Genomic DNA, 12,588 nt, shown 5'->3' with positions numbered 1-12,588 from the left:
ACGGGTATTTGAAAGTTAAAATAATTTATTTAAAGTTTTATCCTATACAAATTATTAAATTTGTATTAGTAATAATAAAAATAAATATATTAACTTATAAATCTTAAAGTTGTTTTAAATAATAATAAATATTTGTTTATGAAAAATACATTTGTGTTATTATTAATAAATATTTCTTTTTAAATTAATATCGTAAATAATGAATAATAAATAATACATAATAATATTTATACAAATAAAATCGTTTATAAAGTACTCGAGCTTATAGCCATATTTTGATATGTTAAATAACAAGATTATACTATCTATTTTACTTTAAAAACCTTATTAAACTCTTTATCATAAATATTTTTTTCAAGTTTTTTATAACTATTAAATACATAAATACATATGTATGTATATATATAATGCATTTTCAATAGTTAATATACTAACAAATAAAGGCTGCCTAAATATAAAACATCCAAAAACGTGTTGGGGGAGGCTCGAACCCGCGCCCCTAGCTCGTCCAGAGTCTTAATAAATTTTGCACCAACCAACTGGGCTGGTGACTAGCGCAAGTTTGTTACAAAACCAAAAATTTATAAACAATCCGACGAAATAACTCTAAATCACATAAACCATAGTAATCACAATCGGCCAAATCGTTTGACGTTTGGCCGACTGATTATGGGGTTAAAGATTCAAACCTGATGACGATTATAACAGTAAAACCAATTACCGTAAAAGATTAATTACGAGGTTTAATTGATTGATATAGCAGCCGGCCAAGATGAGATTAAGAACACGATACAACAGGCGATGGTAATACAATTCGTTAAGGGGCTTTTGATGGCGAGACTATAAGGATGGTGCAGGCAAGATTAATGGGAATATAACAAACTTATACGAATAATACTCAATTAGGTTAAGACGGTTCATGTTATTATGCTAATTCGTATAATATTGATCCTAGTTTCCTAATCAAAAGTGTTGGTGAGGCCGAATAAGGTGTGAGGAATAATATACATTGATCAATCCAACACTAGAACGAGAATTGAGCTTCTAGAAATCAGTTTGGGTATACAAGTTTGGTAATGGGTCATGGATACGGGTTGGGTTAATGGGTAAATGGGTATATGGATTATTATATTCATATTTTTCAAATTAGTCCCTCTACTATGATGTTGGAAACAAAAATGGGTTAAAGGTTTGATTAGGGTTAAAATTGTATATTATCAAAGTTATTATATATATATATATTAAATAAATATAATAACAAATAATAATAACTCGAATAACGCGATATTTTATTAATAAAAATCTCCCGAACATAAAAGCGGGTCGGGTAACGGTTATAAAGTATTAAGTGGAAAAATCCGAAATGTTACATTAGTTTTAGTATAAATAGGTGGTTAGGGTTATTGTAATTTGTGTGCTTGGCTTTATAATAATAAAAAAATAACAAGTTGTTCAATCTCGTGTTTGTTTGTTCCATCAAGGGCCTGAAATTCCAACAAAAAGGTATTCCACAACTCATGCATGATCTTGTAGAAATGTAATTTGATTAGCGATGATGGTTTAATTTAGTGATCATGCAGCTGAATCTTCATTTTCTGTGATCGGTCCTCAATTCATTTCACCACATCCACTTAACCTTTTAATCGAGATGTACCGTTGTAGAAGCCTTGGGATCACAGAGATCAACCACAAAATCTTGCTCAAAGTAATATCATGCATGACACAAGCTTCCATCGTCAGTGGTTGACGCTTGGCACCAATGATGTACCGATGCTCAAGGAGAAGGTAGTTTTTAGTTTATTTTTTGAAACTATCACTTAGATGTTCTCCGTGGGTTTGTTTTCAAGCTTATTCACTGCTTAGTTGGACATTGTTTTTATTTACAGAATTTGAGTATGATTGCATTTAGAGGTAGAAGTAAAGCCAGTTCAGACATTATATTTAGAACAAAAACCAAACACCTGATCCCGTTTAAGACCTGTATAAGCGTGTTATTGGCTGACAATGATGATTGTGATTTGAAGATAGAAGGCAGATGGAAGAACATAAACTGCATTATTGGAGATTCTTCAACAACAATACTAGCCCAAGTAAGCTAGCTTTCTAATTTTTATTAACATTTTTGACTATATTTATGTATACTACTTGAGTTTCTTAAAACTCTAACTGAACCGAGGCAATGTGACTTGTTATATTGTAGACGAATTCTCCGCAAACGTTGTCGAATTTAGAAGACAAATTCATGGTGACAATTTAACCTTACATGGACTACGCATTTGTGGTTACAATTTTTGTAATTGTTGATGCAATGGAAAACCCTTATGACCCACAAGCTTCTGTTTGGGCTTATCAACTTGCGAGTTATGTTTTACTTGCTACAATTTCATAGAGTGACTGTCATTCTACATTCTAATGTTTTTGGTGAAAATTTGTGTATTCTAATGAACTTAAATATCTTGAACTTAGAGGGGTGTTTCTATAAAACCTGACTATTCTTTAGTTAATTATAGGTAACTTTGGTCATGAAGACAAGTGTGTGATAGTTGATGGACTATTCTTGTACACTTGGGAGTTGGGAGATTAGTCGTTAATAGTCGTTAGCTAAAAGGGGGGGGGGGAACCGGAATTAGGGCTAGATTTTCCAGTTTTGAAGAAAACTGCAGAGAGTGTCAAAATTTTATATATTGTGAAGATTCATCAAATAAGGTTGATTTCACTTTCAATTTCTCTTGCAATAGTTCCTATTCACAATACTTGTTAATACGATTGAAGCTTGCTTGAGTCTTGTTCTTAATTTTGATTCACTTATGTTCAATTTCAAAACAAGTGGTATCAGAGTCACAATTTGGCTAATCAGTTGAATCTCTTCGTTTATCTGTAATTGTCAATCAAGATGGTGCCGTCTAAGTTTACTCTTGACCTATTCGCCAATAATAATCCATATTTACACGTTGCCCAATGATAATATAAAGTTTTACTTCTATTATGAAATCCCTAATCATCATAGATTTTGCACTCAATTCACATTTGTTTTATACTTAATTTCGCTAGTATGCTTCTTTATTTCATTCATAATCATTAGTTTAAAGGATCTGATCATTATTTTTGGTCAATATTGTGCAACATCTTCTCCATTTTCTTAGCCTTAGACTTTTCCTTTAATTTAGTTTTTTTTTCTTATTAAGGGCTAAGTTTTATTCAATTTAATATTCTGTTCTTTGTAAGTTTGAGACAAGAGAATTTCACAGAATATTTTTCAATTTATATCATTCATTTTAAGATGGTATCAGAGCAGCAAGTTTCACCCTAAATCCCTAAACCTATTCAAAGGCTGCCATGGCTGCCCATAATAATAGAAAAGGCGAAGGCAATGGAAGAACCATTGAATCCAATGGAAACAAACAAAGTGAATAAACGGATCTATGTACCTTTTGTGAAAGAAAACGAAAAGTAAAAAGAGAATCCAATAGTAGCATGTATTGAAACCGGGTGTGGTGCTAAACCCGGATTAACCCATGATAAATACCAAGTTTTTTTGAAGCATTTCACAAACATCAACCACACCTCTAAGGAGGGAACATCATTAGTAGCCAACATGGCAAGTAAAAGAATCAAGGATGAGGAATGGGTAGTGGATTCGGGTGCCACCGAAACATGACCTATATAACCGACCTCCTTAAGAACATGAAGAAAAATTCTTTTAAGATCCTTTTATCATCCCAAACAGTGAGGCTATTCCCGTCGAAGGAAGGGGTGATTATAATTTACCGGGAGGAATCAAGATAAAATGAGTTCTTCACGTTCCAAAATTCTATTGCATTCTCTTATATTTTAACCGATTAGTCGATGATCTCCAATATTCGGTGACTTTATTTCCTGTTTTTTATGTTATGCAAGGGTTAAGTACAAGAAATTTGATTCGTGTGGGTAGATGCAAAGGAGGTTTGTACCGAATGAGAATGATGAGATGGGAAACAAGAGCCATGATGACTATGAATAACATATGGCACAAGTGATTGGGACATGCTTTGAAAGATAAGCTAACCAAGGTCGAGTTTCTCAAAAATACTTCCTTTAAAAATAAAGATTGTGATTCATGTTCCATGGCCAAATATACCATGTCACCTTTTCCCACTAGCATAACTAAAACTTCTTATTGTTTTGAATTAATACATTGTGATATTTGGGGTAAATACCGCATACCTTCATACTCACGAGGCAACTATTTTCTCACAATTTTTGATGACTTCAGTAGATCCGTTGGGTTTACCTCATAAAACACAAGAATGATGCTAGCAAATGCCTAGTTGATTTTCGTAAAATGGCTGAAGTACAATTTGGAAAATATATTAAACGAGTTAGATGCGATAACGGTGGTGAATTCACATCTAACTTAATGATTGAGTTTTACACTAAACACGGAATTGTACTCGAAACAACTTGCCCACATACACCCCAACAAAATGGGTTCGTCGAAAGGAAACATAGACATTTGCTTGAAATGGCAAGAGCGTTAAAATTTGAGGCAAATTTCCATAAGAAATTTCGGGGAGAATGCGTCTTAACAGCCACGCTAACATTATCAATCACTTACCCTATGAAGTTATTGAAAATAAAACCCCTTATGAATTGATTTTTAATAAAATAATGGGATATGATCATATGAAAATATTTGGTTGTCTCGTTTATTTTAAAAATAACGACCCAATGGGGACAAGTTTGAAACGAGGGGAAATCTGATGTGTTCTTAGGATACCACCGGGTACCAAAGGTTACAAAGTATATGATATACAAAGTGATAAAATCATGGTAAGTAGAGACATGAAGTTTTGTGAAGGTAACTTCCCTTGTCCACTATCACTTTAAAAGAAAATAACCAAACTGGTGCTTTTATTTTGACATACTAACTTGGACGGCCCATGACATGGATGAAAGTAACCAAGTAATGGGTTGGAAAAACAAAATCAACATGAGGAGAACCTTGGGCCCACCTAAACTTCTGTTGCCGAGGAAGACGCTGGTCAAAAGGACTCCAATCCAGGTCCAACTCTTGACAACCAAACCCAAACCCAGGTCCAACATTCTTAAAATTTGCAATCTGGGCCTATTGTTGAAGCACCTGAAACAAATAACGAAGTGGAAACTGAACAACACCAATCTAAAGAAGTAGTTCAGCATGAAGTTGTGGGCACTAGAAGCAAAAGAAACAAATCTCGGCCGAAACATTTTGATGACTTTATAGTGAAGCTCTCCCCTTCGGCCGACCACACGCAACCCAAATTAAATCAAGGATCATCAACGGTATACTTTATTGCTAATTTCATTTCTTATGATAAATTTTCCAATACTCACAAATCTTTCTTAACGGCCATTATATCCAACAATGAGCCAAAAATTTTTTTAAGAAGTTGTTCAAGATGAGAGATGGAAAGAAGCTATGATTACAGAAATTTGGGCCCTTGAAGAGAATGGTACGTGGACTCTAGAAAACCTACCAAAAGAAAAACGAGCCATCGACTCTAAATGTGTTTATAAAATTAAATATAAACCTAATAGAGAAGTAAAATGGTAGAAAGCGAGTCTCGTTGCAAAGGGATTCACCCAAATAGAAGGAGTAGATTTTCACGACACGTTTGAACTGGTCGCAAAGTTGGTAACCGTTAGAACTCTTCTAGCGATCGCCGTAAAAAAGATTCGGATTATTCAACAACTGGATGTGCATAATGTGTTTTTACATAGAGACTTAGACGAAGAAGTGTGTATGAGCATACCTCAAGGTTTCTTCAAAGATAGCGAGACATGGGTGTGCCGTCTCCGCAATTCCATCCACGGTTTGAAACAAGCATCACGTAATTGGTATAAAAAATTTACAAGTACCCTTATTGGACTCGAATTCCACCAATTAAAAGCAGACCATTCCCTCTTCATACACAAGAAAGGAGATGCTTTCATTTTAGCTCTCATCTACGTTGATGACGTGATCATAGTAGGAAATGATCCGGTCAAGATTGAACAAACCAAGAAACGACTCAACAGTGAATTTAGCATAAAGGATATTGGTCATTTGAAGTACTTCCTTGGAATTGAGGTAACAAGAACTCCTGAAGGTTTAGTTCTAAGTCAAAGAAAATATACTCTAGGCATATTGAAGGATAGTGGTATGAAATGATGTCGACCAAGCATTTTTCCCATTGAACAAAATCTAAAATTGAGGAAAGGACAAAATGAGCCCAAAACTGATGCTAACCATTATCGACGGCTAGTTGGCCGCTTATTGTATATGCAAATCACGAGACCAGACATTGCATATACTGTAAATGTTCTAAGCCAGTTTGTATTTGATCCTGCCAAAACCATATGGAAGCAGCTACACGTGTTTTACGATACCTAAAATCTACTCTGGGTCAAGGCATCCTTCGTCCACGAGAAGGATAAACCACTTTAACTGCCTACTATGACGTCGATTGGCTTGAGTGTCCCTATACTAGGCAATATAGGACATGGTATCTTCTCTTATTAGGAGGCGCCTCAATTTCATGGAGAACAAAGAAACAATCAGTTGTTTCACGTTCTTCAGCTGAAGCGGAGTATAGAGCCATTGCCTCTACTATGAGCGAAATACTATTGATGTGATGGCTCCTCTAGGAATTAGATATAAACATCTCAAGTCCTACACCTTTGTTTTGTGACAATCAAGCGGCCCAACATATTGCAAAGAACCCGATCTTCCATGAGCGAACCAAACACGTAGAAATGGATTGTTATTTTGTTCGAGAAAGATTAGAATCTCAAGACATCGTGCCCATGTATATCAAAACTAAAATGCAAATTGCTGATTAATTCACAAAGGGTCTAGGGGCATAGCAACTTCGATCACTACTTTTCAAGTTGGACATCAAAGATTTGCATGCTGCACTTGATGGGGAATAAAGGATTTGGTCATTATTTTTGGTCCATATCGTGCAACATCTTCTCTATTATCTTAGCCTTAGACTTATCCTTTAATTTAGTTTTTTTCTTATAAAGGGCTAAGTTTTATTTATTTAATACTAGTTTTTATCCCCCATATTACGGGGGTTGTTTTATATTATTTGTTTTCAATATTTATTTATTTTTTGAATTTTTATTTTTTTATTGTATGAAAGTTAATAATATATTTATGGTTTGATGATAAATTGTTTCACAAACAAATGAGATGTTATAACCCGGTTTAAAAGCTATATGGGTTTGATGAGACTCAAAACCCGTTTATTTTTTTACTATAAAATTGATTTTTTAATTATAAATAATATATATCTTTTTTTAAATAAATCAGATATTAATTTTTAGTATATCCCTACTTTATAGGATTTTTATATCAAATATTTGGTGAGATTATATTTTAATTTAATTAGATGTTATAACCCGTTTAAGAAAAATATGGGTTTGAGACCCATGCCCGTGAATTCGGGTCAAATGCATGAGAAGTCTTCATTTAAAAATCAAACAAATCAGGTGACTCCAAAAAAGGGGGAGTGACCACATCACGACACGTAGGATTTTTTATGTTTTTGTTTATATATATTATAGATTTTATTCTTTGTAAGTATGAGACAAGAGAAATTCACATAATATTTTTCAATTTATATCATTGAAATTTAAGATATTGTGAGTAAAATCGAATGAAAAGCCAAATATCTCAGCCGCGAAATACGTGAAAATCGGTTCGGTATATGATTAATCCCAAAAACGAATCTTCCTGCTGTTTATACCATGGACTAATATTATTCATGGGTCCGGCGGCTTTATTGCAATGCAACTGTTTATTATTAAAGATTTCATATTTCACTTGATGACAGATGCAGCACTTTCCTCTTAAATGCAATTAGGGTGTTCACGTGATATATGTACAATGAATATAGCTCAATATTTAGTATCAAGTTGTAGTAAACAATTAACGTAAATATTGCGGATGTAATTTCTTCGCACCAGAGTGTTTGAGTCTGCTCTAGTCCTAGTCAACTATTTAGTCAACGAAGTTATCACTTTATAAGCTTTCCCACAGCTCATGCTCGATCCATCCCATAGAACTACAATAATATTCATTCTTGGTGTTCATAGTAAATTAGTTATTTATTATGGTATTCCCTCCATTTTCTTTGGTTGGTCCTAAGTTCATTGTACCAAATCCGCTTGAAATCATAGTCAATAAGTATCCTGGCAGAAACCTTGTGATCACTGATGTTAATCATACCATTTTGCTAAAAGTAAAACCAAATGACACAACATTCCATTGTCAGCTCATGCTACTCGACGCTCACGACAACCCCATTGCGCTGCTCCGGCAAAAGGTAACTTTAAGTTTCCACTTCTTGAATCCTAGTTGTAAATATTTTCTGTGGTTTGTTACGTAGTCTTGCTGCTAAGTTTAGATAGTATTAATTTCCAGACTATGAGTGCGCATAGTACATGGAATGTATTTAAGGGTGAAAGTAAAAATGAATCGGACCTGATATTTAGCACAAGAACCGACCACGTACTGTTCAATTATAAGCTCAATCTTAACATGACGTTGGCAAACAAAACGAGAAGCAATGGTTCATGTGATATGAGGATCAAAGGGGACTGGGCCAAGGGAAAGGTCACCATTTATATGGGAAATTCATCAACAGCGATAGCCCAGGTAGTTTTCGTACTTTTAACGTTGTTTGATAGTTTTGGCATACAGATTTTGCTAATCAATGTGACTTTTTATTGATCTTGTAGATGCATAAACCGCAAAATGTGAAGTATGTTAAGGACAAGTTCACGGTGACAATTCAACCTAACATGGACTATGCAGGTGTGGTTGCCCTTTTCGCTATTGCGGATGCTTTTGAACACCCTGAGGAGGTTAAAAAAGGTTCTGGTACTGGGGCAGCTGGAGTTGCGTTTGATGTTCTTAATGCTGTTGGTTCACTCGGGAATAGTTAGTTCCATGTTAACTTCAAATCATAAGTTCATTCCATGTATGTGCCGTTGTCGTCGGCAACTATGTTGTTGTCTCACAGTTTACAAATATTCATGTTGTCCCATGAAATCGATCGATCGTTTGTATTACATTGAACTTAATACCACCACTAGCCTTGTCCTAGTAGTGAACTAGTCAAGTGTTACATAAAGTTAATTGTCCCAATGGAGAGTACTTATATAGGTGTTATTACAACCAATTTGAATACTTGATCTGCGTTTGATAAATAGCTAACCAGGTGAAAGTAAATAACATGTTATTAGCTCAAAACCTTAAGTGACTTACTAGTTACTACACAATTGGAAACTTACTATTATCACACAAATGAGCATTTGAGACTGAATTTGTGACTGATTTACAACCTTAATCACGTTTGTCGAAACATTAGTAACGTCCCATCACCAATTCGATTGTACATGAACAATCGCAAGAGTTGCAAATTAATGAGAATTGGTTGCAAAATTTGACAGAAAGAATATATTAAACAAAAAGGGCAATTTAATAGAATAATAATCAAGTTTCAAAAGTTTTCCAATCAGGTCACTTAAGTTTAAAAAGTGTTTTATTTTTTTGAACAACAAAAAATTGTTTCAATTAAGTCACTCGACTTTTATATTTTATTAAATTAAAGGTTTTAACATTTTTTTAGACTTTTTCTTTTTTGTTTCACGTAGGAAATCTTTTGTCTTTTTTTTTATGTTGACGTTGAGTGGTGACATATGGATTTTATTTTTTGTTTTTAAATTTTAATATAATTAACGTTTTTTTAATTTTATAAACTTAACTACATATATTGCAAATTCCGACCCTCACATCTTATCCTCCATTTCATTTTTGACACAAAACAATCGGGATACTCGATTTAAAGATTTTGTGACCCGATTTGAGAAAAATTTGCATTAGTGACCTAATTGAAACACTTTTAAAACTTTGTTATTACTTTTATGACATTACCCATAAAAATACTGAATTTAGAACTTAATGCCAGTTGGTGGCTAAACGATTAGATACAATGAAAAAATATTAGTTAAAGTTCCTCATATAACGGTCAAGATTTTGTGATCTCAACATAAATGAAAAAGAAAATAAACTTAGAATTTAATTGTCATTGCAAAGCAATGACAAATAATTAAATTTATTGTTGTAGGATCGCAAGTATTTTAAAAATAATACGTATAGTAATTTCTTGAGCGTTTTCATTTGTAAACTTAGACAAATTGTACTAATTATCATCGTGTATTAGTTAACATTCAATCCATATATATGGTTAAGTAATTTCTTGAGCGTTTAAACCGGGCAGGCTTGCGGTCATTGGCAGTTGGCAATAAGAATAAGGGAAATTTGTATGGGTTAGGCAAAATTAATCTCAATGACTTGTATAATGGGTCGCAACGGTGTCCCGGACACGTATGGGTGTACCAGCTAATATTGAGTGCTTATACATATTTATAATGGGTCATGACATGCATAAGTGGGATATACTTGGATGTAGTGTCTAAGATTGGGTTATATATGGTTGTACGGGTGTTAATGGACCATATTGAGCATAATGACTGAAGAAACACGGACCTACTTCCTACTAATGGGTCCTAGATCCGATGAGTCAACAGGGTAGGATACGGTTAACTTGCCAATACGATATGAACCCAATTGCCCAAAGTCCAATGACGAAGACCTGCAAAATAGACACCGTGAGCTCGTTACGGGAAGGACAAGAGGGGGGTTTTCCCGTAACCACCCTCCGGCGTGAGAATAAGTACTGTTTTGTAGAAGATAAGCACTTAAGTAAATTGAGAGAGTACAATGGGAGTGAATGAATACCTCATGATGATTGAGAGGGTATTTATAGCCGAAGGGTGTGGGAAGGTGATTGGGCCAGCTGTCCCTTAAGAAGATGCCTGCATAACCGTCTGGACGCGTGTCCTTATATGATAGGTTTAGCTTATACGTTGCATGTACATGTATAACAACCTGGACACGTGTCTCTCTATCATTGGTTAACGGGGTAATACTGGCCATGTGTACGGTTATAACGACCTTGCCACGTGTTACTGGCTGATTGGCCGAAGGATCACGTATTGCCCAAGAAAGCATCTTGGCAAATCTTCTAGAAGGTAATTGGTTATTGACAGCTGTCCCGGAGCATTACCTCGTGGTTATTTACGCGGAAGGATATTCCTTCTTGCAGATGACTTTTGAGGGTGCTGTGATGCTTCCGCATGTGCTATGAGGGTGTTTCTTCCTCAAATGATTATGCGGATGGTTTATATGTCCCGCGGGTGCCTTATGAGGGACTTCTGATTGACCCGCGGGTAGTCCTTAAGGGTATTTGGGTCTTTTTGGTACCCCCTCTATAAGTCCCACAGTCCCGTGTTTCTTCCGTGTGAAGTATTTTATGCGGGTGAAATTCTGGACTTAATGTGGATTTGGGGATTTTTGACTTTGCAAGTTGGTGAGAAATATCTTTTGTTGTTGTAGATAATTGACGGGTGGTCCATGGGACAACCCTTAATTGATTTAAAGCCATAATAATCATGATTTGAATTTGTTTATTTTGTGGAATTAGATAACTACGGTATTATTGGTGAATTGTAGGCTCAAAGGAGGTTCCAGGGCTATTATGGTGTATACCGAGGCAACCGCATAAGCTGAAGACGCGTGAGTGGTCAAAAGAAGTGAAAACGAGAAGGCGCGGTGGAAGTCCACCGTGGCCCACGGTCCAGACCGTGAGCCACGGTCCAAAATGATGATTCAAACAGAAGCCACCGTACCGTGGCTGGTACGGTGGCCGTGGAGCTCACCGTGGGCCACGGTCCATTATTGCAAAAAGACCACCGTGACCCACGGTGGAGACCGTGGGCCACGGTCCAGATCGTAGCTGCCAAATTCTTTTTGTTTATTACTCGTATTTTGGCTGGTTTTTCATTATCCTTCATTCTAAACAACCCTAAGACGAATTTTAGAGCTCAAGATCAAAACTTTGGTGATTATAATCATTTGTTTGAGTTTATGATTCATTGGATTATCTTAATTGAGGTGATGATTAATCAAACAATGTGTGGCTAGTACTCTTTATGTTCTCTCCCGAATTGTAAGGTTTTCTATTTGGATATTTGTTAATCGTTTATGTTATTGGTGAGATAGTATTTTGATCATATGATTATTGTGCTATGGTGATTGTGTGTTTGTTTATAATTGGTAGTGTGGTATAAATTCGTGTTCTTGACTATCCGTTCTTGGTGCCATAGGCAATCGAGATTTAGTAGAAGAGAATTAGGGTTAACAATACTAAACTGATTTTTGAGTGACAACCTTGCGTTTTTGTAATCCAAGTACTTAGTCCACTACGTGAATATTGACCTTCAGCCACACGAAAAAAGTGTGGCCGTAGGCCTTTAGCCACACACATTTGGTTCAGGTCATATGTGGCCAAAGGTCGCGACACCGTGGGTATGATATGGCCACACATAGTTTTTAGTGGCCTTATGTGGTAATAAGTGTGGCTAAAGTGTACAGGCATTAGTTGCTGGCCATCAAGAAGCCTCTCTAATAAGTGTGGCTAAACGGTAGAAAATGGCCACATGACTATTTACTATGAG

General features: G+C 35.3%; 2 protein-coding genes across 2 annotated transcripts in view; both read left to right on the top strand.

The window, feature by feature from the left end:
• Nucleotides 1–12,588, top strand: part of LOC143559971 (protein LURP-one-related 15-like) — a 125,686-nt gene that overhangs the window by 21,869 nt on the left and 91,229 nt on the right. The gene's annotated exons all lie outside the window — the stretch shown is intronic.
• LOC143559515 (protein LURP-one-related 10-like) lies at nucleotides 7,688–8,952 on the top strand. Its single transcript, XM_077048057.1, has 3 exons — nucleotides 7,688–8,330; nucleotides 8,429–8,662; nucleotides 8,746–8,952. Exons 1-3 carry the CDS (start codon nucleotides 8,118–8,120, stop codon nucleotides 8,950–8,952), a joined length of 654 nt encoding a protein of 217 aa, XP_076904172.1. The 5' UTR covers nucleotides 7,688–8,117.

This window comes from Bidens hawaiensis, unplaced genomic scaffold (genome assembly GCF_021521415.1).
Source record: "Bidens hawaiensis isolate Kalapana, Puna unplaced genomic scaffold, B.hawaiensis_p1.1 tig00001093_1, whole genome shotgun sequence".
Taxonomy (NCBI): domain Eukaryota; kingdom Viridiplantae; phylum Streptophyta; class Magnoliopsida; order Asterales; family Asteraceae; genus Bidens; species Bidens hawaiensis.
Note: the sequence above shows the minus strand (reverse complement) of the source record. Positions and strands in the feature narration are given on the sequence as shown.

What these genes read in the sequence shown, in the direction of transcription:
- LOC143559515 (XM_077048057.1), top strand. Translation starts at nt 8,118, where the DNA reads ATGGTATTCCCTCCATTTTCTTTGGTTGGTCCTAAGTTCATTGTACCA. An exon ending in TTGCGCTGCTCCGGCAAAAG is followed by an intron (nt 8,331 to 8,428) that starts GTAACTTTAAGT and finishes ATTAATTTCCAG; the next exon opens with ACTATGAGTGCGCATAGTAC. An exon ending in CATCAACAGCGATAGCCCAG is followed by an intron (nt 8,663 to 8,745) that starts GTAGTTTTCGTA and finishes TTGATCTTGTAG; the next exon opens with ATGCATAAACCGCAAAATGT.